The sequence below is a fragment of the Cryptomeria japonica genome, chromosome 10 (assembly GCF_030272615.1).
Source record: "Cryptomeria japonica chromosome 10, Sugi_1.0, whole genome shotgun sequence".
Classification (NCBI taxonomy): Eukaryota; Viridiplantae; Streptophyta; class Pinopsida; order Cupressales; family Cupressaceae; genus Cryptomeria; species Cryptomeria japonica.
In genome coordinates, this window is record NC_081414.1 from 10,180,151 (window position 1) to 10,203,321 (window position 23,171).

At 36.2% G+C, this 23,171-nt stretch overlaps 1 protein-coding gene across 3 annotated transcripts in view; it reads left to right on the plus strand.

The window, feature by feature from the left end:
• The window catches only part of LOC131069379 (secretory carrier-associated membrane protein), a 56,051-nt gene extending 46,339 nt beyond the window's left edge, over nt 1–9,712 (plus strand). For 2 of the 3 annotated variants that reach the window (XM_059212101.1, XM_059212102.1), the window contains exons 11-13: nt 8,675–8,723; nt 8,831–8,896; nt 9,227–9,712. In XM_059212101.1, coding sequence (XP_059068084.1) covers nt 8,675–8,723; nt 8,831–8,896; nt 9,227–9,313 — 202 coding nt within the window. In that variant the 3' untranslated portion in view covers nt 9,314–9,712. The remainder of the gene's footprint in view (nt 1–8,674; nt 8,724–8,830; nt 8,897–9,226) is intronic. The other variant, XM_059212103.1, reaches the window with a different exon arrangement.
• The last annotated feature ends 13,459 nt before the right edge of the window (nt 9,713–23,171 follow it).

Below are 23,171 nucleotides of genomic sequence, written 5' to 3' on the forward strand. Positions count from 1 at the left end.
AGAAATGGAGTCGATGCAGGCTTACAATCAGCCTTGTGAAATCTCGAGAGCATATCAAGAGCGTACTAAGGCTGTCCAATGAAGATACCAGAAGGCGACTGAGTGATCTCAATCCCTAAGAAGTAGTGGAGTAGGCTTAAGTCAGACATCAAGAAACGATCATGAATGGCAGTTTTGATTGCCTTGAAATGGGATGAGTGACTCCCAGTGATCAACAAAATCATCAACATAGAGAACAAGGAAGGTGAGAGTATCATCCTGCTGCAAAATGTAGACGTTCGGATGAAAATGGCACCGAGTGAACCCAACTGACATAAGGAAGGAGTCCATCTTGGCATACCAGGCTCGAGGGGCTTGTTTAAGGCCATAGAGAGACTTCCGAAGGCGACAAACAAGTGAAAGATCCTGGACGAACCCCTGTGGCTGCTCCATATTTATCTCCTCCTGAAGGTCACTGTGAAGAAAAGCACTCTTCACATCCATCTGATGAACTTACCAGCAATGGGCTGCAACAATAGCAAGGACAAGTCGGATGGAATTCATCTTGGCAACTGGCACAAAAGTCTCAGAGTAGTCAATCCCAACAACCTGGGAGAATCCTTTGGTGACCAGGCGAGCTTTATGCTTATCAACCAACCCATCTGCAACAATTTTTTTTCGGTAGATCCACTTGCACCGAACAAGTTTCCTTCCCTTAGGAAGAGGGACTAAATCCCAAGTATGGTTCCTCTCCAAGGAATTGAACTCCTCTTGCATAGCAACATCCCACTCGGGGACACCTGAAGCTTCCCGAAAGGACTGTGGATCTAAAACTGTAGCAAAGAAGAGATGTGGAGCATGCTCGAATTGAGACCTTGTTCTTCTCTCATTTGAAGGATCACCAACCCAATCACCTACTGACTCCAATGTCTGACGAGCCCAAAGAGGCCCAGTAGCTAGAGAATGAGGAGAATCTGGAGGAGAATCATCACCCTCTGAATGATGACTAAGAGAGGAGAAAGATGAATCCTCATCATCGTCATCTGAAGTGGAGGAAGAAGACTCCACATAAGGATAAGGAGGATTAAAATCCTTGGAAGAACTATCATCATGAAGTTGCAATGTCTCCATAGAAATGAAAGATGGAGAAGTGGTAGAAGAAGAACTGGAAGTATCCTCCTCAAAACGAACACTCCTGTCAATGAAAAGCTCATGTGTGGTAGGATGGAGAAGCCTGTAGCCTTTGTCACCATTTGGATACCCAACAAATATGCAAGGCTTGCTCTGCAGATCCATAGCCTTGCGTTTCTCTACTGGAATGTGGGCCCATGCAGGAGACCCAAACACACGAAAGTGTTTGATTGTGGGTTTCCGACCAGTCCAAGCTTGGAAAGGAGTTACCTCCTTCACAGCTCAATGAGGAACCCGATTCTGGATATAACATGCACAGTTGATGGCCTTTGCCCAATATTGAGGTGCCAATGATCTGGAGTGCCAATGATCTGGAGTGGATCATACAATTAGCCATTTCCTTCAATGACCGATTCTTACCTTCTGGCAACTCCATTTTGTTGTGGAGTGGAGGGAACTGTGTTGAAGATCAATGCCTTCTAAGATACAAAACTGCTCAAACCTCTAGTTGACATATTCCCCCCCATTATTGGTGCGCAGAACCTTGATGGTTTTCCCTGATTGCTTCTCTGCAAATGCTTTGAATTCCTGAAAAGACTCAAAGACCTTAGACTTTTGTTTGAGAAAATATACAAAGGTGTACAGAGAAAGATCATCAATGAATGTAAAGACATTCGGCGTTGCTAAAAGGAGGAGGTGGAAATGGTCCTGCTAAATCACTGTGAACTAGCTCCAAAAGCTGTGTGGCTCTACTTAATCAAATTTTACTTTAGGGTGCTTGCCAAGAATGCATCCTTGACAAACTCCATCAAAAAATTGAATAGAAGGCAACCCTATAACCATGTCATGCTGACTGAGCTACTGCAAGTAGCGGTAGTTCAAGTGGCCAAACCGTTGATGCCACAAACGACTCACCTCATCAGAGTGAGTGAGCAATGCAAGTGAAGGAGAATCAGGAACAAAGTGAGAAAAGTGATACAGTCTGGACTGATGATCTGCCTTTCCCACTGCAATTGTAGACCCATTGTGCACCTCTCTGATTACCACTGTGTCTGGAGTGAACTCAACCTGCTTGCCAGAGCCAGTGTGAGTAAATTAATTGATAGATAGGAGATTAGTTGACAAAGATGGAACACAAAGGACATCCTGAAATGTTCCTTCACTCACATCAACAGACCCTCTCGCATGAACTTTTGCAGGAGTGTCATCACCCAATAGAATAGATGGCATAGAACATGACTTCAAAGAGGTAAAACTATCTTTCAATGAAGCCATTTGGTGTGAAGCACCCGAGTCAATGATCCAGGAATTACGCTGGGAAGCGGCAACAACCAAGGCCTTGCCCTTTTCTTTCCCCTTGTGTCCTTTGAAGATTCCTGAGATGAACTTGATTTGACAAAATCAGGCACCTTGATGTTGTTCTTTCCTAGAAGATGTGTCAAATGATCAATTTGCTTCTTCAGACAGTTATGTTCATCATGACCAGGTTTCTTACAGTAGGAACACTTAGTTTTCTCCTTGTTGGGTTTGTCACCCTTTGAAGAAGATGCATCATTAGTTGCTTTTGAAGTAACTGGCTTTTGTTCTTGCTACTTTTCTCCTTGGTTCTTTTGTTTCTTTTCTTGCTTAGAAAGCCCTTTTTGATTTTTTGTACCTTGGTCGGCAACCAAGGCTTGAGATTTAGAGGGCTTAATTGTGCCCATTTGAATCAGCTTATCCTGTTCTTGTGTGAGTTATTTTGCAAAATCATCAAGAGAAGGCATTTTAAAGTTGGTTCCTAAGGCCCTTTTTGTAGCATGGAAAGTAGAAACAAAAACTGAATAGTTTGGACCAAGTTTGGAAAGATTGCTTAGAATCAATTGTGAATCTTTCTTATCTATCCCACATGTCTTCAATTGCAATCTTACAACCTTTAGTTTTGTGAAGAAGTCCTGAATTGTATCAAAATTACATGGATTTAACCCTATTAGCTCATTCTCCAATTGGTGTCCCCTTAGTTCATCTTGTTTACCAAACAACCCTTCTAATGTTGTCCATACATCATTTGGAGTTGTAGCAGATTCAACATGAAAAAGAAGATCAGAAGATACAGACATACATAGAGTACCATAAGCTTCATCACATTTGTTACCATTTTGGCTTTTCTGCAATTAGTGTTGGTTTAGTTTCAAATCCCATAGTTACTCTAAACAACCCCAACTTCTTAAGATAGCTTGTCATTTTTGACTTCCACTCATAGTAGTTGTAAGGTGTGAGTATTGGTACTGTATTTTGATCCATTTTCCAGAGTTTTACAAAGTCCAAAAAATGGACACAAATACTGAAGGCGAAAATAATCTCTCAGAATATGAACATCAAACCAACACCAATGTATTCTACTTGAAAAAATATCCACTTTCAAAAAAAGAATGACCTAAGTCCGAGATCATATGTGAAAGTTATAGTGGTTTGAAGTTCATAAAACAGGGACTGCCCTTGAGATCTGCTGATAAAACTTAATTTTTGGAAAATTGGTAACTTCTAAGAAAAAAATGATTACACCATTGCAAAGAGCACAAAAAAATACCCCCTTTAAAAAATAAATTGCACTGAACAATACCTCCGTTATGACTGAGAACAACTCATTTGAAGATCAGATGCAACAATGAAAACTGCAATGGTGAGGGGTCTGGCTGAATCTTTCCGACACGATTTTCGAAAGATCTGCTGATTGAATGCAAACTTTGGCAATGACCCAGATGGTTTTTTCAGCGGTGAAACAAACCCAGAAAGCATTTTTCTTTATCACTTGTGGAAGATGGGGCCACAATGTAAAAAAACGCCTTCAACAAGTGTTGAAGATATTGTAGCTATGGTCAGATTACTGAGATTTATTTGTATATATATATGTGAACATATGCCTTGCATATATTCACATATATATATACAGACTGAAGCACAAACCATACTGATGTAAGACTTGGATTAATATCTTCACATCTAAGATGAACTTGAGACATATATGAATCAATATCAAATGTTAAGTGCTGGAGATGCGATTGAATTATAGTTCGATCCATGTTTGTATTGTTAACATACTAATAGTTAGTTAGTACTAACTAACTAACCATTAAGACATACCGTTTGATATTGAAGAGACACAACCGATCATGGATCGGTTCTACAATTCATATATAGCCTCATTCGATGGAAGAATGCAATCATCGAAATTGATAAATGACTTGTATTCTTCAGCAAAGATAATCCCAACGACTCATATATTCACAAGATATAGTTCGACATTATATATTCATTTGATATTGCAGATTGATAACAATATCCAAGGCATTCTATATCGCAGATCGACATCATATTAAGGGCAGTTTATACTGCAGATTGAATATATATTTTCAAGTGCTGGGCATTCACTATTAGTGAATTAATCATAATATCAGACATTACAGTATACTTACCTGGGTGAGGTCTATCGGTGATCAAGGTGGACTTGAGCAATATTATATATCAGGCACTGCTTCATATTAGTCAAAGTACAGATAAGTAACTGATTCTATACTAGTTGCAAATCATCTACTGCATTCTTTGATATTAGATTCTAAAGACATCTTTACATACCTGTGATTTGTCTTTCTCTACTTGAGTCTAAAGAAGTTAAAGAACTGAATTTAAAGATACTTACCTGCAAATAGAAGACTGAATTTGATTTAGTTCACATCTATCTATATCTATAATAAGTTCAATTTGCATTAACAAGGAAAAAAACAACATGCAAAGCTTCTGGTGTTCGATCTGCACACACTTTATATGAAAATAGAGGTTTTTGGGCCTTCCAAACACAAAGGAAAAGTCTGTTAGGCCTCAAAATACATTGTTTGAAAGTTCCTTCACACATCTAAGCTTCAAAAACCTTGTTTTACAAAAAAAATATATGTAAAACAATATTATTGGATCTTCATAAGTCTTTGTTGGTTTTTCAAATCATGCAAAATGCAAAAGAAAACAAAGCAAGATTTTACAAGATCTCTACAATAATCTAATCTTTCAAAACAAGCTCTGATACGATGTTAAAATCTGAGAAAACAGATTTAAACTAGAATCGAATTGAAAGAGTTAGGACAAAATACTGGAAATAAAATGGACAGAATAACAATACTAGAGAAACTTGATGTGAATGCTCAACGACAGAATAGCATTAAGAGAAATCTCCCAATGTCCAATATGAAAATACAAGCAAGGTAGCGTGCTTATATAGACTCAAGTGAGGGGTGGAGGTGGCAATAGTGGCCAATGAGGAGAGACCACCATGATGGTCTAAACATAGTAATTGCACCTCCTCATAGCATGCGGACACCTCAATACCCACTTGTCTTAAGTAAACATGCTTTATTGACCTAAGCAAGCCTAATTAAAGTGTAGGAAAAACCTAGGAAAAAAGAAAATAATAAACCCAACTAGGAAAATAAAAACCTACACTAACAGTGCCACTCCCACTAGGTGGATCATGTGTAAGTATCTCATCATCATCATCATCATCATCATCATCCATAGTAACTCTAGCAAGCTCTTCAATAGATGCATCCAAGTTGGTACACTCAGGGGTTACATCCCAAATCTTCGTTGACCCATCCTTGTAGTGGTGTTGCTTATGTGATAGAAGACACAAATTGGAATGAACATAAATCAAGTCCTTTTGCTTTTATTTGCAGCCAACTGGTTACGGTTCATTGAGTGGATAAAGGAGTATGTACTCCAATTCCATCCAATGGAAGAACTTGCAACCTATTGAAATTGGAGAGAAAATCAACTCAACTTAAAAATAAAAAATGCAAAATAAATTAAAGAATGCTATGTACTAAAGTCCACAATACAAATGTCAAAAAATAAAAAAAAACTTGGGATAGAGATTGCAAGAGGTTGGAGGCACAAATAACTTGATCGTTGAGGTACCCACTATGTACGTGTATTTACTTTGGATTTTTCATTAATAGTACAAGGGCTATGATCTTTTCTTGAGATGAACGTGCCAAACTCCCTAACATGTTCCACCACTTCCGGATTTGGGAAGATTCTAGCGAATGCTCGCTTGTGCCTAATAGCAACTTCACCATCTCTATATGGTGGAGTTCTCCTTGGCAAAGCAATTATTGCAGTGCTATACTATTTGGGAGATAATACATATGCAAGGAGGCGCAATGGCGTGTTCATCTTGTTCCAACGATTATGACTGATTTTTTCCACCCTTTTGAAAAATGTTTCTTCGGGGTCATTCTCTTTTTGTGCTATTATGACCTTTATTTTTTCTATCATGGGGTCCATGCCATCATAGATTTCCTCCAAATGTGGTGTATCTATATTACCAAACCTGATCATGCTAATGGTTGGCTCGGTGAAATTTAAGACATTCCACAGGAGCCCACCAATTATCATCCAGGATCAATGATCTGACCTTCTTGGCACTCCATTGGTTACTAATAACCATGACACCCAATGTCTCTCGCACCTTCGAAAGTTGTATCAAAATGATTGTATGTGATGCAAATTGGGTCTCAACAACTTAGGATCATGTAAAAAATATGTAAACACATTAAAATATATAAAATTAAATAAATAAATTAAATTTACCTTTAACAATTCCAACCTCAGAAAGTCCTGAAAATGCCTTGTGACATATGGTGGTTTGTCACAAACATTTCGATCTCCTCACCCTCTTGGTATATTTCTTTCACACACTCTATTTGAGTGCCAATTGCTTGCATCACCAAGCTAAGGGAGTGTATAGTGGATGGCATCCAAAAAATGTGCTCATATCTTTGCTCAACCAAAGCACTTGCAGCTTTGTAATTTTTTGCATCGTTGTAATGATTTGGACAACATTTTCATGACCCACCATCTTTATGGACTTAATGAGGATTTTGGAAATGAAATCTGCATCTTTGATTTGCCCCTCACAATCAATCACCCTAAAAAACATTGCCCCTTTGGGGGACACTGCAATTACATTTATTAATGGACGGTTATTGCAATCTTTCCATCTATCAGAAACAATAGAAACTCTCAATTCATACCAAGAATCTCTAATTGGTTTGAGTGATGTCTCTACAAAATTCTTCTCTCTTCCCAACGAGGTGGTGCACACCTTTTCATACCCAAGGCTTGTGAAACCAGGAGGTGCACTATTGATTGCCGCCACCATTTCCCGCCAATATGGTGATCTCACCAAGTTGAAAGGAAGACCATTGGCATAAACGCAATGTGCAATTTTTTCCTTTGCAATGTCTTTTGCTTCCATTTTAAATGACTTGAACAATGGGCCTCTTTTGTGGGAAAGATTGGGATCTTCTACTTGTATAGAGGGTGTCTCCAAGAAAGGATGTTGGGAGGCCATTCATGGTTGAGAATCCGTAGGTAAAGTCATTGTTTTTTAATTTGTGGAAGGATGAGATCTTAGTTTTTCTCTTTATCAATTTTAAATTTTTGGTCTGCATCCACACTCATTGAACTTGAACTACTGGCCATTCTTATCTGAATTTGTGATTATAAGAAATTACATAATTTTAAATTTTTTAAAAAGAAAAAAGCAAGCTTACAATATGTACAAGCTAACAAAAGTTCAAAACGAACAAAAAACATTATTATAAATAGTGAAACTTGTTTCTCTTTTTCTTTTAAAAAAAAAAGACAAACTTGAAAAATTCATTAAAATCTTGAAAAAAATCGTTAAAAGACTAGAGAAAAGTGTTAAATGCTTACCTTAGGTGATTAAATCCTTTATGCAGCTATCTTCCCTCCTTTGGCACTTCTCAATCGATCCCCTTGGAAAAAATCAGCCCTTCAAAATGTCAAAATGAAATGAGAGAGAGTGAAGAGAGAATATGTTTTGTCTAGGGCGAAATGATGCAATAAGGGGCGGATAAGGGTTTTAGGCAAAAAAAAGGTTTTTTAAAATTGTTTTTTATAAAATGCTGGGTTTTTCCCCCACGAGTTACCTATGGGTTCGCCCTGGTGTGCCTAGGGTATGCCGCAGGTGCTTTGGGTAAGAGCCCGTGTGCCCATTGTGTACTTGGGATGTACCTTGGGTTGACCCAGGCGAACTTGGTGCGGGTGCGCCAGCCCAAAGACATGAACTTAATACTACTTGCTACTATGCATTACATTGATGTCTGATAACTTGGAGATTATGAATATAATAACTCGAGTGTGAAACAATTTTCATTGTAAAGTCTACCCAATCATGGTTAAAAATTATTATTGCTTGTATAAAATTTCATTCTCCAAAGAAGACCATTTTGAGGAATATTCAGTATTTCTTAGAGATTTGAAGATATGGTGTCTGAATAACAGTGATGAAGGCTAAAGGGGTTTTCATGGCCGCAAACAAGTCAATTATTATTATTTTTTGCTAGTGGCTAGAAAGTATTTGCAACGTTAGGGATATAAATGTGAGCATCCTTCTAAAGGAGGAATGCAAATGCTCCTGTGTATATTACAGACCAGGGTTTGGGCAATTGTTCTGAATATCTACTTGAACTTTGATCGATTCTCACATTTTTTAATTGCAATGTAACAGGGGTATCTTGCCGGCCGTTGATATCTTTCAGGATCATGTTTTAGTTGGGGTAAGCATTTGTGTAATTTTTTTATGTTTGACTATTTCATTGTTAACCAAGCTAGTTAATTTCAAGCGAGCATTCTAATATATTATTTGTTTTTTGGCATTGCATAGATATTTTACCTTGTTGGTTTTGGGTTATTTTGTCTAGAAACGCTACTAAGTTTTTGGGTCATCCAGGTAAGATCAAGATTGCTCTTTCTTGACACACTATTTAGTTTTACTTTTTACATGATATTGTGGAAAAGCTGTCATGAATTATAGTGCAGTAACTTTGAATGCAAATTTCATCTGTACGTTCTGGCAATTTTGTTTCTTAAGTTTGCATGTTTATTGATCCATCTTTACTTGATTATCGTTTGAGTCCTTAACAAGCATTAATATGTATCATGTATCAGTTCATGCATTAACCATTGCCTTTATTTCACATTATTCCATCATAGAAGAGAATTTTTTTTGAAACGCTGGTCAAGACTATTTGTTAACACTACATTTCCCATTTAACTACAGCAAGTCTATACATACTTTAGAGGATCAGGGCAAGCAGCAGAGATGAAGCGTGAGGCTGCACGAGGTGCTATGAGGAATGGTCTCTAAAATTTTCATTAAAATACCTGTACCTATTCTTATGTTCTTGACAGACTCTGCTCACGCAAAGTTCTTGATGATGGATGTATGTCAGCATTAATGTATTGAAAATTGTTCTAGAACATCATTCAGCTGTAGATGAGTGTAGATGGTGTAAAATTCAAATGTTTTGCTTCTTGCACCTGAGCATAACTTTTATCTGTGGGAACTCAGTTATCGCTACTGGTGTTATGGCGTGCTTCATGTTATTCATGACAGTTACATGTATGGTCCGAACTCTGATACGTCGTATCATTGTACTAGCACAGTACTTCCATTTTTTGGCCGTCCCTTACAATTTAGTTTTGTTTGATTCTCCATTTCACCATTTTCAATAATAAAGGAAATTCACATGGGTATGTTCGTATATGATCTACTTAGAAATGGATAATTGTGGAGGAGTTACATCGGGAGGTTGTGTGTTTCTTCTATGTAGCATCTCTTTTCTTTTTCTTTTTTTAAATAAATTTTTGGTCTTTTGTGATGGTCGATTTAATGTATTTATGTATAATGTGTTGTTGCAATAATATTGTTTAATTGATATGATTAATTATTTTAACGGTTATTATTGATTGTGTAACAATGCTACTAAGGATTTTGTGGCGAGATTATGTTGTGCAGTAGATACAGGAATTAAGAAAGATGAACTGTGAACTATGAACTGTTGCTGAAGTAATTTGACTTGATTCAATTGTGTGGGATGAGAAATAAATAATTAATCATTAGTTAATTAAACATATTTTTTTTATGTTGAATCAGTTATTTTAAGAATTTATTTTGTCTTATTTTATCTAGTTCTAATAGCCAATTCTTTTAGAGGAATAAATAGTGGGTTGTACAATAGATAATTGTAATGATTTCATTTTAGAAAAATGAAAAAAAGATTTCGTATTATTAATTGTAGTAAGTTTTAATAGTAAAAAAATAGGAAAATGTAATAATTAATTAGTAGATATTTTTTTAAGTTGTGTGCATAGGTCCAAAGGGTTGTGTTCTATTGTTTAAAGCATTGAGTTCTCATTGTGGAGATCAAAGTTCAAATCCTAAAGAGACATCTAATATGAAATTCAAAGTTGTGCCTCTTAGTCTTCCATAGTTGGCTTCTAGGTGGTTTCTAATAAGTGGATTCTAATTTGTGACTCTTGGTCTTCCATAGGTTGATTCTAGTGTGGTTGCTCAAAATGAGCTAATGATGGTTTCTAATAAGTGGATTCTAATTTGTGATGATTGGTCTTCAAATGAGATAGCATTAGTGTCACGGTTGTGGTTGCTCAATATGAGCAAATACAAGTCATGTAATGGTCTCAAATTGATGCTCGTATGAGCAAAATATTTGTAAACAATCTGGAATATAAAAAAAAAGTTTTCAGGTAAACAAATTATTCAAGAATTCGATTTTATAAGTTATTCCTCTAATGAGTGATGATTGTTGAATTTAAAAATAAAAAATAAAAAATTATTGCATTAGAAAATGAAAAAGTGGAGAAGTTACAGTTAGTGGATTGTTTTATGGGAGTGAATTTAAGAATTGATTTGGAATAATTGTGTGTAATCTTCATAGATTGTCAAATTAGAATTCAAGGTGTGGTCTTAATAGGGAATGACATTAGAAAACATTTCATTTTGGTTTAAGAAAGAATTTAGATTTATCATTGTGAAAGAGATGTTCTTTCTTTTAAATGATTGTATCTATTTTCTTAATTAGTGAAATTTAGACTTCTGGTTTGGGTTGGATTAGGTGAGGTCACAATTAGGGGATCTTATCCTTGAGATGAATGTATAACAATGTAAAGAATAGTAAGAACCTTTGAGCATGGTAGCCCAATAGGGGGACAAAGTTTGCGAGCATGCTAGTCCAATGAGGGTTTGAAACAGTAATTCATAGTCATGATTGTCCATTTGGAGCACTAAGTTTTTGGCATGAAAGCTAGCAATATCAAGGCTAAGGTACAAGCCTACGAGCACATTTGATCGATGTAGGCACAATACTTGCGATCACACTAGGCACTAAAATACAAAAAAACAATTGGTAAATTATTATACCTCATATTCGAAAGTGCCAATCTTCAAGGTTAAGAAAGTGATCCATGTAAGCATTGAACCATAGGGTGCAAGTATGGTTTTAAAGATTTTACAAAATAATGTTAAAACAAACACCAAGCAGCAGCATCAAGGGACATGTTACTAATCCAAAAAGTGTTGGTGTTGGAAATAAGCCACACCCGGACCGATGATGGACTGGTCCAAGAGGGGCCAGTAGCTCAGTGGTAGAGCACTCCAGTAGCGTATGGAAGGTCCTAGGTTCGAGTCCTAGCTGGTCCATGTCTAAACATGGTATCAGAGCCAGGTCCTGGCTAGGACCCCCAAGCACACGAGAGGTGTGGCTTAAGGGGGGGTGTTGGTGTTGGAAATAAGCCACACCCGGACCGATGATGGACTGGTCCAAGAGGGGCCAGTAGCTCAATGGTAGAGCACTCCAGTAGCGTATGGAAGGCCCTAGGTTCAAGTCCTAGCTGGTCCATGTCTCAACAAAAAGTAGGGTTACTAGAAAAACACCAAAATCAATAGAAAACAACAGGTAAGATAGAATGAGAAACACAAAATTGAAAAAAAAAATTAAATCAGCAAAGGTGTTGAAATATATGGCACAGTGTTGAAGAATAGAAAACATGCACCAAGATGATATTAGGTGTTGATCCTACCAACATAGGCATTGAAACATAGGGTACAAGCATTGTACTTCAACATTAGATGCAAAAATACACAAAAACCAATTTTCCTTAGTAATAGAGACATGGGACACAAATGCCAAAATGAGTATAAACCACAAATAGATAAATGAAAGTAAATGGCTTACCTTGCCTTTTACCTTCTCATCTCATGGATTGAGTTGAATTAGAGACATCCTTCTCCACTTGATTTGCTTTTTGATGCGCTTGTAATGTGGATTGTTCTCTCAACAACATAACCATAACATAATGAAAGAAAAAAAGATTTCGACAACATAAACTTGGTCTTTAATGGATTTTTAAAATGAATGGAGAGGGTTCCAATTTATAGATTTTTGGTGGCTAAAATGGAGTGTTGAGATTAAATGAGAATGGTATGCTTTAGCCTTGGGACACGTGTCACAAGGTAGAAGCATGTGAGTGATCTTGGCAAGGAGAGGAGGGAAAGTGTGCTCACACATTAAGAAGAACAAGGAGATGTCAAATGGAAACATGAAGAATTTTAAATTGGAACAAATATTAACGAGTGATAGGCTTGGTTTAATTAATTAATTACAGATTAATTAAGTAATCAAGTTTAAGAGAATTAGGAATAAGGGCTAATGTTAGATTAAATAAATTAATTAAACCTTTTGAAGAAGTTAATTGTGGGAATGAATATGATTAATTGAAAATATTTAATTAAATTTTAAATGTAATTAATTATATAGATGGGTTGAATTTTAGGGTTTCTACAGTTTGGCCCTCTTTGATATAGTGTCATCATAAGAAGGAGGATATCATATCAAAGAAAAAAAATATCGTGCCCTTGGTGAAAGGAAGAAAGGTTGGATGATGTTCCCTCGAGAGAAAATAAGTTTTTGGGGTGAATTCTTGAAAAAGAAATTAGGGAATGATGAAAAGACACAAGGGCACCAAAGAATAGAGGAAAAAGATGAAGAAATGGAAGAATGGCAAAAGAAAGAAGAGAGAAAGTGGTGCCTCCAATATAGAAGGATGAGTTTGTGGGGCTAGATGCTTATAAATAGATTAGGGGAGGGTCCATAAGGATCATTTTAATAAATAAATTAGGGGAGGGTCCATAAGGATCATTTTAATAAATAAATTAGGGGAGGGCTCATAAGAGTCATTTTCACTCTCTTATTTAATGGATTTAGATTTCTTTGGTGTGGTAGCAGCAAACAAGATGGTGCCATTCCTTTCTATACATATTGCATAGAGTAGGGTTGATTGCATGAGATGTCAGTGGAGGAAGGACCAATGATATGTATTCTATTCCTAGGTTCCTAGGGGTATGTTAGGTGTCATTAATACTATGTAAAAGGTGTTGGGGGAGAGGCACTACACACCAATTTAACATTTATGTGGTCGCATCAAGCACTTTTGTAGGTTAAATTAGTGCTTGCATTGGTAGATGTAACGACTATGCAAGGATTGCGATAGGGTAAAACCTCATTTAGCACTTGCGTGAATTAGATTAGCAAATGTACAATTTTGCACATGCATGGGTTAGAATGAATGAATGAATGAAGCAATTTTAATGACGCCCACGAGACCCAACGGTCTAAGGGACCAAGATGAAACAAGTTAACCCATTTTCAATTTCTTTTCCATGTTGACTCTGTTGCTATGAATCTTGATTATGAAACTCGTTTTGTGAAGTCTTGTATTTTCAAAAGGCTCATTCAAACTATCCACCTTTAATTCGTTAGCAAATTGATTGCATATATCTTCATGCGTTGCACACTCTTTGATGAAACACCATTTTGTTTCCACTGCCCTCTTACTGCAAAAGATGCACGTCCTTTCTTCCCATTCTTCTTTGGGAACCTTCCCTCTACCAGTTTTGCATCTCAAATGATGAGATCCCACCATTAACTGTGCAATTAGAATTTTGGCCTTTCCATTGATCACAGATCTCAAATACACTTTTCATTGTGTTCCTAGGTGGGGTTAAACTCTTTGATAGAGTGATGCTTTGCATTAGTTAAAGCAACGCTTTTGTAAGATAGTTTAGGACATGTGTTGATCGAATCTTATTCACAATAGATAAGTGCTTATGCTAATTGGTTCAATGCTTTCATAGGTGGAAATAAGGTTTGTGTTGATTCAATGCTTGCAAGGGGAAAAATAACACTTGCACTATTTAAGATTATTAGAGGGTGATTTGGCCTAAATTTGTTTGAAAATGCAAGTGGTATTGTCATTGTTATAGTCACAAGAGCGACAACCAATGACTATGAATTTAACACTTCAATTGATTGATATGGTGCAAGAGTTCCTAGTGGAGGTGGGTTTGGATGGAGCAGGGCATTGGCCATAAATTAAGGTGCACTAAGTGATGATGGCCACTTTTGTGGAGCATTGGCATAGAGAGATTATCAACTTTGAGTGATGATGGCCGCTTTGGTGGAGCATTGACATAGAGAGATGATCAACTTTGATCTTCGCACAAGATGTTTGGTTGATTTTGTGAATCTTGATCCATGGTGCCTTAATGGAGTATGATATAGGTACCAAGGATTACTACATTTGTTACACATTTATGATAGAGGTTTTTCCCTTGAGAGGGATTGAGATGGACTTGGGATAGGACATGCAAAGAGGATTGCCAATCTTGCTGTTATATATAGCAATCTTGATTAGTGGTTTATTGATGCTACATAGGCCAGTGCATGGATTTCCTATTGGGTGGTCTTGGGTCTTATATTAAATGATTGAGGAGGAGGTGTTTGGATGGGGCTATTGCATTTCGGCACACCTTTATTGAGATATGCACATGGTGGTATATTAGGATGGGCAAAGCTTAGGATGTGGAGTTACAATATTGCAATGTGGGCCTAGAACACATATTAGTGTTGAGGTCGATTCCATCTAGGCAACAAGAAACAAGACAATCGTTTGTTCATCTATATGGGGGTGTTGTACATCATATGAGGATGATGGAACAAGAAAAAGTGTTGATTTCACACCAGATTCAACCACCACTCCACATTTTCATAATAGAGATATTGTTTCAATTGGGAGGCTGATCACCAATCTCGAGTCTACACCTTCCCACATTTTCCTCCTATTGTTCCTTTGGTTGATGTACACACTATGACATTTACTGTGGATACATTTGAGGATATTAAATATGGTCATTTGAATATTGGAGTTCTTTCATCTATCGAGGTTCTAGATACACGTTCTATTATTCCATCTCTTTCATCTACTATTTTTTCTGATGATACTTGTGTTGTCGTAGTTTTTGCCTCCTGTGATTCAATGTAGTAGGATTCACATTGTCTTCTAGAGATTACTATGTGGGATAATCACTTGACAAACAATTTAGTTTTATTTGTGGAGTCTTGCATTTTAGATTTGGGAGACATAATTGATTACATGTTGGTTCTCTTTTATGGAGACGACCCTTCTTCATTTGTTGTGAGGGAACATTCTAACCCTCTTGTCCATTCTCTACATAGTTATTCCTCACAATTTGACACGAGTGTAGATACTTTTGAACAACATTTGGAGTAGGTCACTTTATCTTTAAAGGAGAAATCCTTGTCTTTTAATGATGTTGATGAGCACACAATTATTTTGAGAGGGGTGAATCTGTATAATGCAATACTTTACTTAATTAAAAAATTAATGACCATGAATCAACAACAATAATAGCAGTAACAATAAACAAGCAACATCCACACAAGACAAAACACAAGATTTATGTGTAAACCTTTATAAGAGAAAACTACCATGAAGGACTTCTTAGATATGTTATCCAGATCTAGTCTCACAAAAAGTAATAATATGATCTAACAATGCTTCCAAGCACCAACCCACTGGAGACACTAATGTCCTATATAATTTTGTTGGCACCAACCCATTGGAGACACCAATCCATACAACTAAGCAACAATTTAGAAAGAGACACCAATATTTTTTGATAGGAGGCACCAACCTCTTTTGAGCAAGGATTCACCTTTAAGAATTGGTGTATCAATAGACAACTATTGCCCACAATCTCACCAACTACCCATTTTTTATTTTTATTTTACCATATATCTATCCACACACTTTAATTTCATGAAGATTTTAGTCTTAAAATGGTTAAGATCATTAGTGTAAGGTGTGAAATGGTGAAAACGTGATCCTAGTCTAATATGTGCATCAATTGAGAATTAATATCCCTTTCACATATATTTCATTTAGAATAGGTATGAATGGGTTTGAATTTAGTCCTCTAGGGAGAGCTAAATAGACTTGGATCCATACCTAATCTATTTTAGTTTTGAAAGAACAAAAATGCACAACAAAAGGATAGATTTGGAAAAGAAACATAAAGAGGCACTTGTGACAAAAATCGAGAGTGATCTGGGTAGGATAGGGGAATTGGGTATTGGAGCATCCTAATGCAAAGACAAGTTGGGAATAGAATCAAGAGGTCCTCAAAATTCAAAGCATAGCTATGAGGACACTAGTGCCCATCTGTAGTATCCAAGTGGTTTTTGTTGTTCAAAATGTGGAATTATTTGTCAATGTGTGCTCTATCTACCCGTATCTTTCAATTGTTGTCAATCTTCATATCTAGATCTACACACACAAAAAGAGGGGGAAAATGGTTAAGTTGTATGGGGCTTTCCTAAGTCAAACTGTATGTTGGTGTTCCTACCTCTACAAAAACAATTATGAATAATAAATCATCGCACATTCCCTCAGGAACAAAGGCAAATGAATGAAACAAAACATCAATGATTACCTCATAAACAAAACCCTAGTTTGGATCCATGTGAGGTGAAGTCTTGCAACATTTTAACAAATGATGCTTGAAAGATCTTAGATGCTTGATTTTGACTTTGTTGCTCGATTGATTTGTAATCCTACAATAAATGACTTCAAGTACTTTATTGATTGATTGCTCAACCGAATTGGATTGGCTTAGGTTTGAGAATTAGGGAACTAACATTTCAAATAGGAAATGAAGATACATTTAAATGTGAATTTCAACTTCTCATTAACAATTTTTTGGGAGAGACCGATAATAGGATACAACTGTTAAGGGCTCAATAGTGACATTCAAATATTTGAATTTGGAGCCAAATCACGAGGACACTAGTGCTAGGTGCTAGTTTTCAACCTATTTTGGTTGCACAAAGGGATAGGCACTATTGGACGTGACCCTCATTAAATGTTTGGTCTATGTTGGATATTTGTTGTTATGTTGTCATTGATGTCAACATATGTGGAGATTGTTGGACAGTTTCTATGTATTCCAGTGTTGCAATTTGATTGAATGAGTTGGTTTAGCCTATGTGTTCCAGATGAGATGATGCAGTTTAAAGGGTTTCTGGTATGTTGTCTGTAGATGGTTCATTCCCATTTGTAGAGGTCCACATGATTATTTGATCGAGTTATGAGATTTGGTATTAAGGATGTTACACAATTGTTCGTGTTATTCGGTATTCTGATTTGTGCTCCATATTGCTCTGGAATTGCAATATCTTTGGTTGCAGATGTTTGGGATGTGTTCTGGACGTTGATTTGTGTCCTCAGTTCAAGTGGTTCATGATTTGGAGGTCCACAAGTAAATCTTTTAGTTTAACAAATAATTATGTTGATGTTCTTATGCTTCAGTAGAGAAATGATGATGATTCTGGTAATCCGAGTTGTTGTGGTTGTTGTGATGCAATTCACGTTGCTTGTGAATGTCTCTAGATCATTTTCTATGCATATTGGTGGTCTGCATTGATTAGTGTGTGTGTTATTGAATTTTTTCCTTGTCTGGTGATGTTCTTCTTGTTATGCAACATTCTTGATGATTGTAGCATGTTGGGATGATTGAGGCATAATCTTTGGAGGTGTTGTGTATTTGCGGTATTGATTTTGGTCCAGACTATGTCTTAGCTGACATTTTTTGGGTCTGCATGTATTGTTGTAGTGTGTGAGGATATTATTTTGTAATTTGTATCGAGGGTTTATCCAACCTTGAAATATGAGATGAGGGTTTGTATAAATATATGTAATAATCATGTAAGATGTATGTTTGTGAGTGTCTACGTTGTATATGATTGAGTTGGATGTGTGAACAAGTGATTTGATCTTTCAGAAGTGTGAAGAAGAAAAGTGTTGTAGAGAAGATTGTGTGCTTAACTGGAACTGTACTCAAGCATATGGAGATGCTATTTTTATAGTTTATTTAATCCGGATTGTAGTCTGAATTTATTTGTAAGGCAATGAGCCTTCCCTTAAAGTTGTTGCCTTCCCGGGTTTTTTATTTTGAGCAGTGAGCTCTAGGTAGTGTGCCTGAATGCATGTGCATTCCCATCGTAATATTCACATTTACTCCTAACAGGGTATTATCTCATTGTGGATAGGTTACCACCTTAGTTTTTCCCTTAACCAGGTTTTCCACATAAAAAATCTTGGTGTTATGTGTGTTATTGATGTGGTGTTGTTTCATGCTTTATCTGTTAATTATTAGATTTGTTTTGTGGTTTAAGTTACAGTAAGTTGTGGTGCAAACTGATTCACCCCCCCTCTCAGTTTGCTGCATTATCGCCAATAGTCTCGAGATAGACACATCTAGACAAGTTCAATCACAACCGCTGAGACATGTGATAAACCTATCATGAAATTGTCAAGGGTTTTGAACTTGCAATGTTACATTTAGCCCCCACTTTAGTTGGGGTATGAGCTTATGCCCATACACGTGATAAAATATAATGAAGATAAAGTATTCTATCCAAACAGTGAAGAGACTCGACAACTCCAAGTTGAAAGATGTGATAGCCCTTAGACTTGGGATCCTATGTATCCATGATTAGAAGATTAAAAAAGATCATACATAGTATTTTTAGCAAGATATAAACATAAACATAAGATGCAACATAAAAAATGGTTAGCAACAAAAACAAAATCCACATACACAAAGCATACATAGAGAATACACTAAGAAATAATTGAGCATATATGAAACATACATGACAAACAATGCATAAAAGGTGTGGCTTCTTGGACTAGCAAGATCCTTGAATCCTAACTAGGAGCTATATCCACAAGCATGCAAGGTATGGCATCTTAGACTAGCAAGATCCTTGAATCCTAAATAGGAGCCATATCAACAAGCACACAAGGTATGATACCTTTGACTAGCAAGATAAAAAAATCTTGACTAGGAGCCATATCGACAAAAACGTCCTTAGGTCATAGGCTAGCAAAATCCTCTTTTTTCTAGGTGGCTCATGGAAAAGTGAACACATCAAGAGGGCTATCAAGATATGTTATGTTAAGTGAGCTCCAAAAGTACTAGGAAAATAACACACACTAGTAAAACCCCTTTTTTACTAGGTGAGTTTTACATTAATATTAAAAATTATAAGCCAAACAAAATGCAATGTTTGCTAGGTAACTTTGATAAGGTACTGCAAATATGATCAACAAGGTGCTACAAGAGAACAACTAGCTTCATGGTTTGTGAGCAAGGTGAAATGCATAGTGAATGCATGCCCCCACCTTAAAGTAATTGATAACACTAATCGAGAGCAATTACCTTTAAGGTAGAAAGAACAATACATGTAAAGACAAGCATGTCGCTACCCCCAACATAGGAAAATTAAGGTGATATAACATACAAGAAAAAAATATAATAGAAGAGCACATAAGGGATCTAATGATTTAGAGTCAATATAAATATGTGATAAATAATGTGTATCAATATGATTGTGTTGAATTGACCCGGTCCCCCAAACATAATGGAAATACAAGTACAAAGGAGGAAGAGCACATGATAGACAAAGGCATACTTTTGGGTCAATATGGAAGAGACCTAATTGTCTCCATGATTTTCATTGTCCCCAAAAGATGAAACAAAAACACATTTACAACAATATCACATTTATGAAAAATATTAGAATGAAGATACACATAGATGAATGCCATAATAGATGTGTTCCCTTTGTATCCAAGTGCGAAAAAGCATCAAGGGTCATCCAAATAGAAATAACAATATAAAATACACACCATAAAACACATCACGAGGAATGACATTTCGTACAAGTAAAACATAAAACATGAAGGGTATCGCAGCTGTGAGACGATCAATACTAAATTGTCTGCATCCCAATCTTGCTCACCATAAAGAGATGGTGGGCAATATGTTAGAGGCACTATAGAAAGTGCTATGAGAAGAACTTGGTTCCATGCATGAAGGATCACTCATGAAATAAATATTGTCATGTATGCCCCCAAAATCTACATTTATCAATTTTGCAAAAAAGATTATATACACTTCTACATTATTCTCAACTTTGTCATCCATATCATTTGAATTATCATCCAAATAAAATATGAGGTGGTGTAATAATTCTATAAACATCATCGTGAGAATTATTAACCATTGAATAAGAACCTGTGATAGGAGGGACCTTTAGACTTGACAAAGAAGAAGGCGACACACATTAACTTTTGGTTAGGTTGGAAAATATAAGGCTCAATCTTAGAGGTAGGTTCAGGTGTTGGGAAGGACAAGGTCAACCGATGATCCAACTACATAGGAAGAGTATTGGGAGAAAAAGTTTAATTGCTTCAACAAGTTGATAAGTTACAACACGACGTCGTTTCCTACTTTTGTTTGCATTACAATTTTATCTAGTGCAGTAGGGAGCTTGTGAAGGAAAAATCGGGGTGCCACACAATGCTGAATCATATTATTTATTTGTTGCTAGAATAGGAGGATAAAAAGGATTCATTGAAGGTTGGGAAATAATAGGGCGGGAAGATCATTTTACAAAAAGTTGCTTTCCTTTATATTCAAACAAAACAAGAGGGAAAAAAGTGATCGTCAAAGTGTGAGGAGCTATAGGTTGTGCTAGGCATTTGCCTCCTGGTGCTACATAGGATGGAATAGGTGGAACCACAATATAAAAAACCAGAATTTCAAGGTTGGGGAAGGATAACATCTTTGGGATGTGTTTCATTCACTATATATGAGATAAGAGGAACTATTGATCTAGCCACAAAAGAAGGATCCTTAGGCATAACAACTAGACTAGGACTTGGGAAACTAGAGGTAGATAATTGGGTAATCTTACTAGCTTTGAACTTTTGATAAGATAAGAACAAAACATATTCATGAGGCTTAGGAGGTTCGATTAGACAAGACAAAAGGTAGTCAAGTGAAAATTATCCATGGTGAAATAATGGTTTATATCCACTATGATGAATGGTATACACTTCACCTTCAACCAAAACATTTAAAACTTGTAGATTATCGAGGGGATCACCCACATAGAAGTGAGCCAAGGATGACCCAACTTCACACATAATTAGTTTGAGGTAGGAATTATGAAAAATAATACATCTAGATGTTTAGGTCCAACCTAGACACAAATGGTTATGGAACCAAGGGTAGGACAGGTGGAATCATCATGCATCCTAACCAAGAGTTGTGATTGTCTGTATGTTTCGTAGCGAAATTCATACATAGAGAAACCCTTATGTAATAATATTCACCATGTAGAAGATTAATGAGAACTCCTCATGTGGGTTTATCATTAAATCTGATAGTAATGTACAAAGGTCCATCAGGTGCATGCTTAGGAGGATCAATGTGGGGATAGGTAATGCCAATTGGGGTTTGGGTTGGTGAGGATGAGCATCTATCACATTGAAAATGTTAACAAGTTCCTTGTTTCAAAGTTTAGGATTGGTATATTCTATTTCTATGAAAGGTTCTACAAGGTTGGCTAAATGACATCAAATTTTTTTTTTCTAGATTTTGGTTTGGAGGATCAACATATTTATTCCGTTTGTCATTTACAACAACCTCCTATATGGCATTATAGTCAACGATGTCTTGAATTTCATGCTTAATACACATACATCACTCAGTATCATGTCGAGGAGCACATTGATATTGAAAAAGGATTTCAAATTAAAGGAAGGGGGTAAAGGTTTCAAGGTATCTATAGGATAGATAAGGGGGAACCTAAATTAGGTTACTATTAAGCAATTATAACATAATATAATAGAGGAAATAAAAAATATAGGAGAAATATTGTGTCCTTGGTCTAGGAGTAGAAGGGGACATATTAGGAGTTCCAACGACAACTTGAGTTTGGATATGATTAGAAGAAGGATAAATTTTAGTGAAGCTTATTTTTCTTTTTAAATGACTGAAAATCTAAGGAAAGGCATCATCAAATTAACCAATAAGAGCTTATGATGAAATGCCCTCATATTAGCTAACCAATAATTGGTACTCATAGAGAGCTATGCACAAACATGTAAATGAAGGATATTTTATCAATATTATCTTCTCACATATGTATGGCTAAAAGTTCCTAATAAAAACTCATTATAAATCTCCATGCAAAAGGGGATAAGAGGTCTATGAGAAAGGGTCTTGATAACATCTTATGAAAACAATAACTTTCTCCTTCACGTGTTTCTTGCAATGAACCAAATCAATCAAGAAGACTTGATGTCTAATGTTAGCTTGAAAATGTTGAAAAAATTGATTAATAAGTTGAATTATTAGGTAGAGAGAAAAAACAATCAAAGGTCGTGTCTTTCAATGACCTAGAAAAAAGTTTTTCAAGAAGAGCATCTTTGAATATGAAATCACTGCATATGGTATAAGTAAAGGTTGACACATGGCTATTAGGATTTCCTTTTTAATTATACTTCTCAAAATGAGGTTTCTCAATATGGGTAGGTATGGGAATCTTTACGATGGTATATGACAATGGAATGCAGGTGTAAAATTATGGACATATAGGCTAAGATTGGATTTGGTTCAAATTGGCTAATTGTTGTTGTAGCAATCTAACATTTTACAAAAGTTGGTTTATGATGAGATCACTAGGCGAATCAATAGATTGTGATGTACTAGAGATAACTATAAGGAGATGCATGTTTTGGTAAGTGAAAGGCTGAGGTGATTGGTTAAAAAGATGTGGAAAAACTAGTGAATAGGTTTTATGTGAAGTAAAAGCTAGGCTAGAGGAGAGTGGGACAAAATTATATTGATTTATAGGATTCCCACATGCAAACCCAGAGCTAGTATTATCATTGTTACTTCATTGTACAATAGTTGTGATGATAGTATAAGTGAA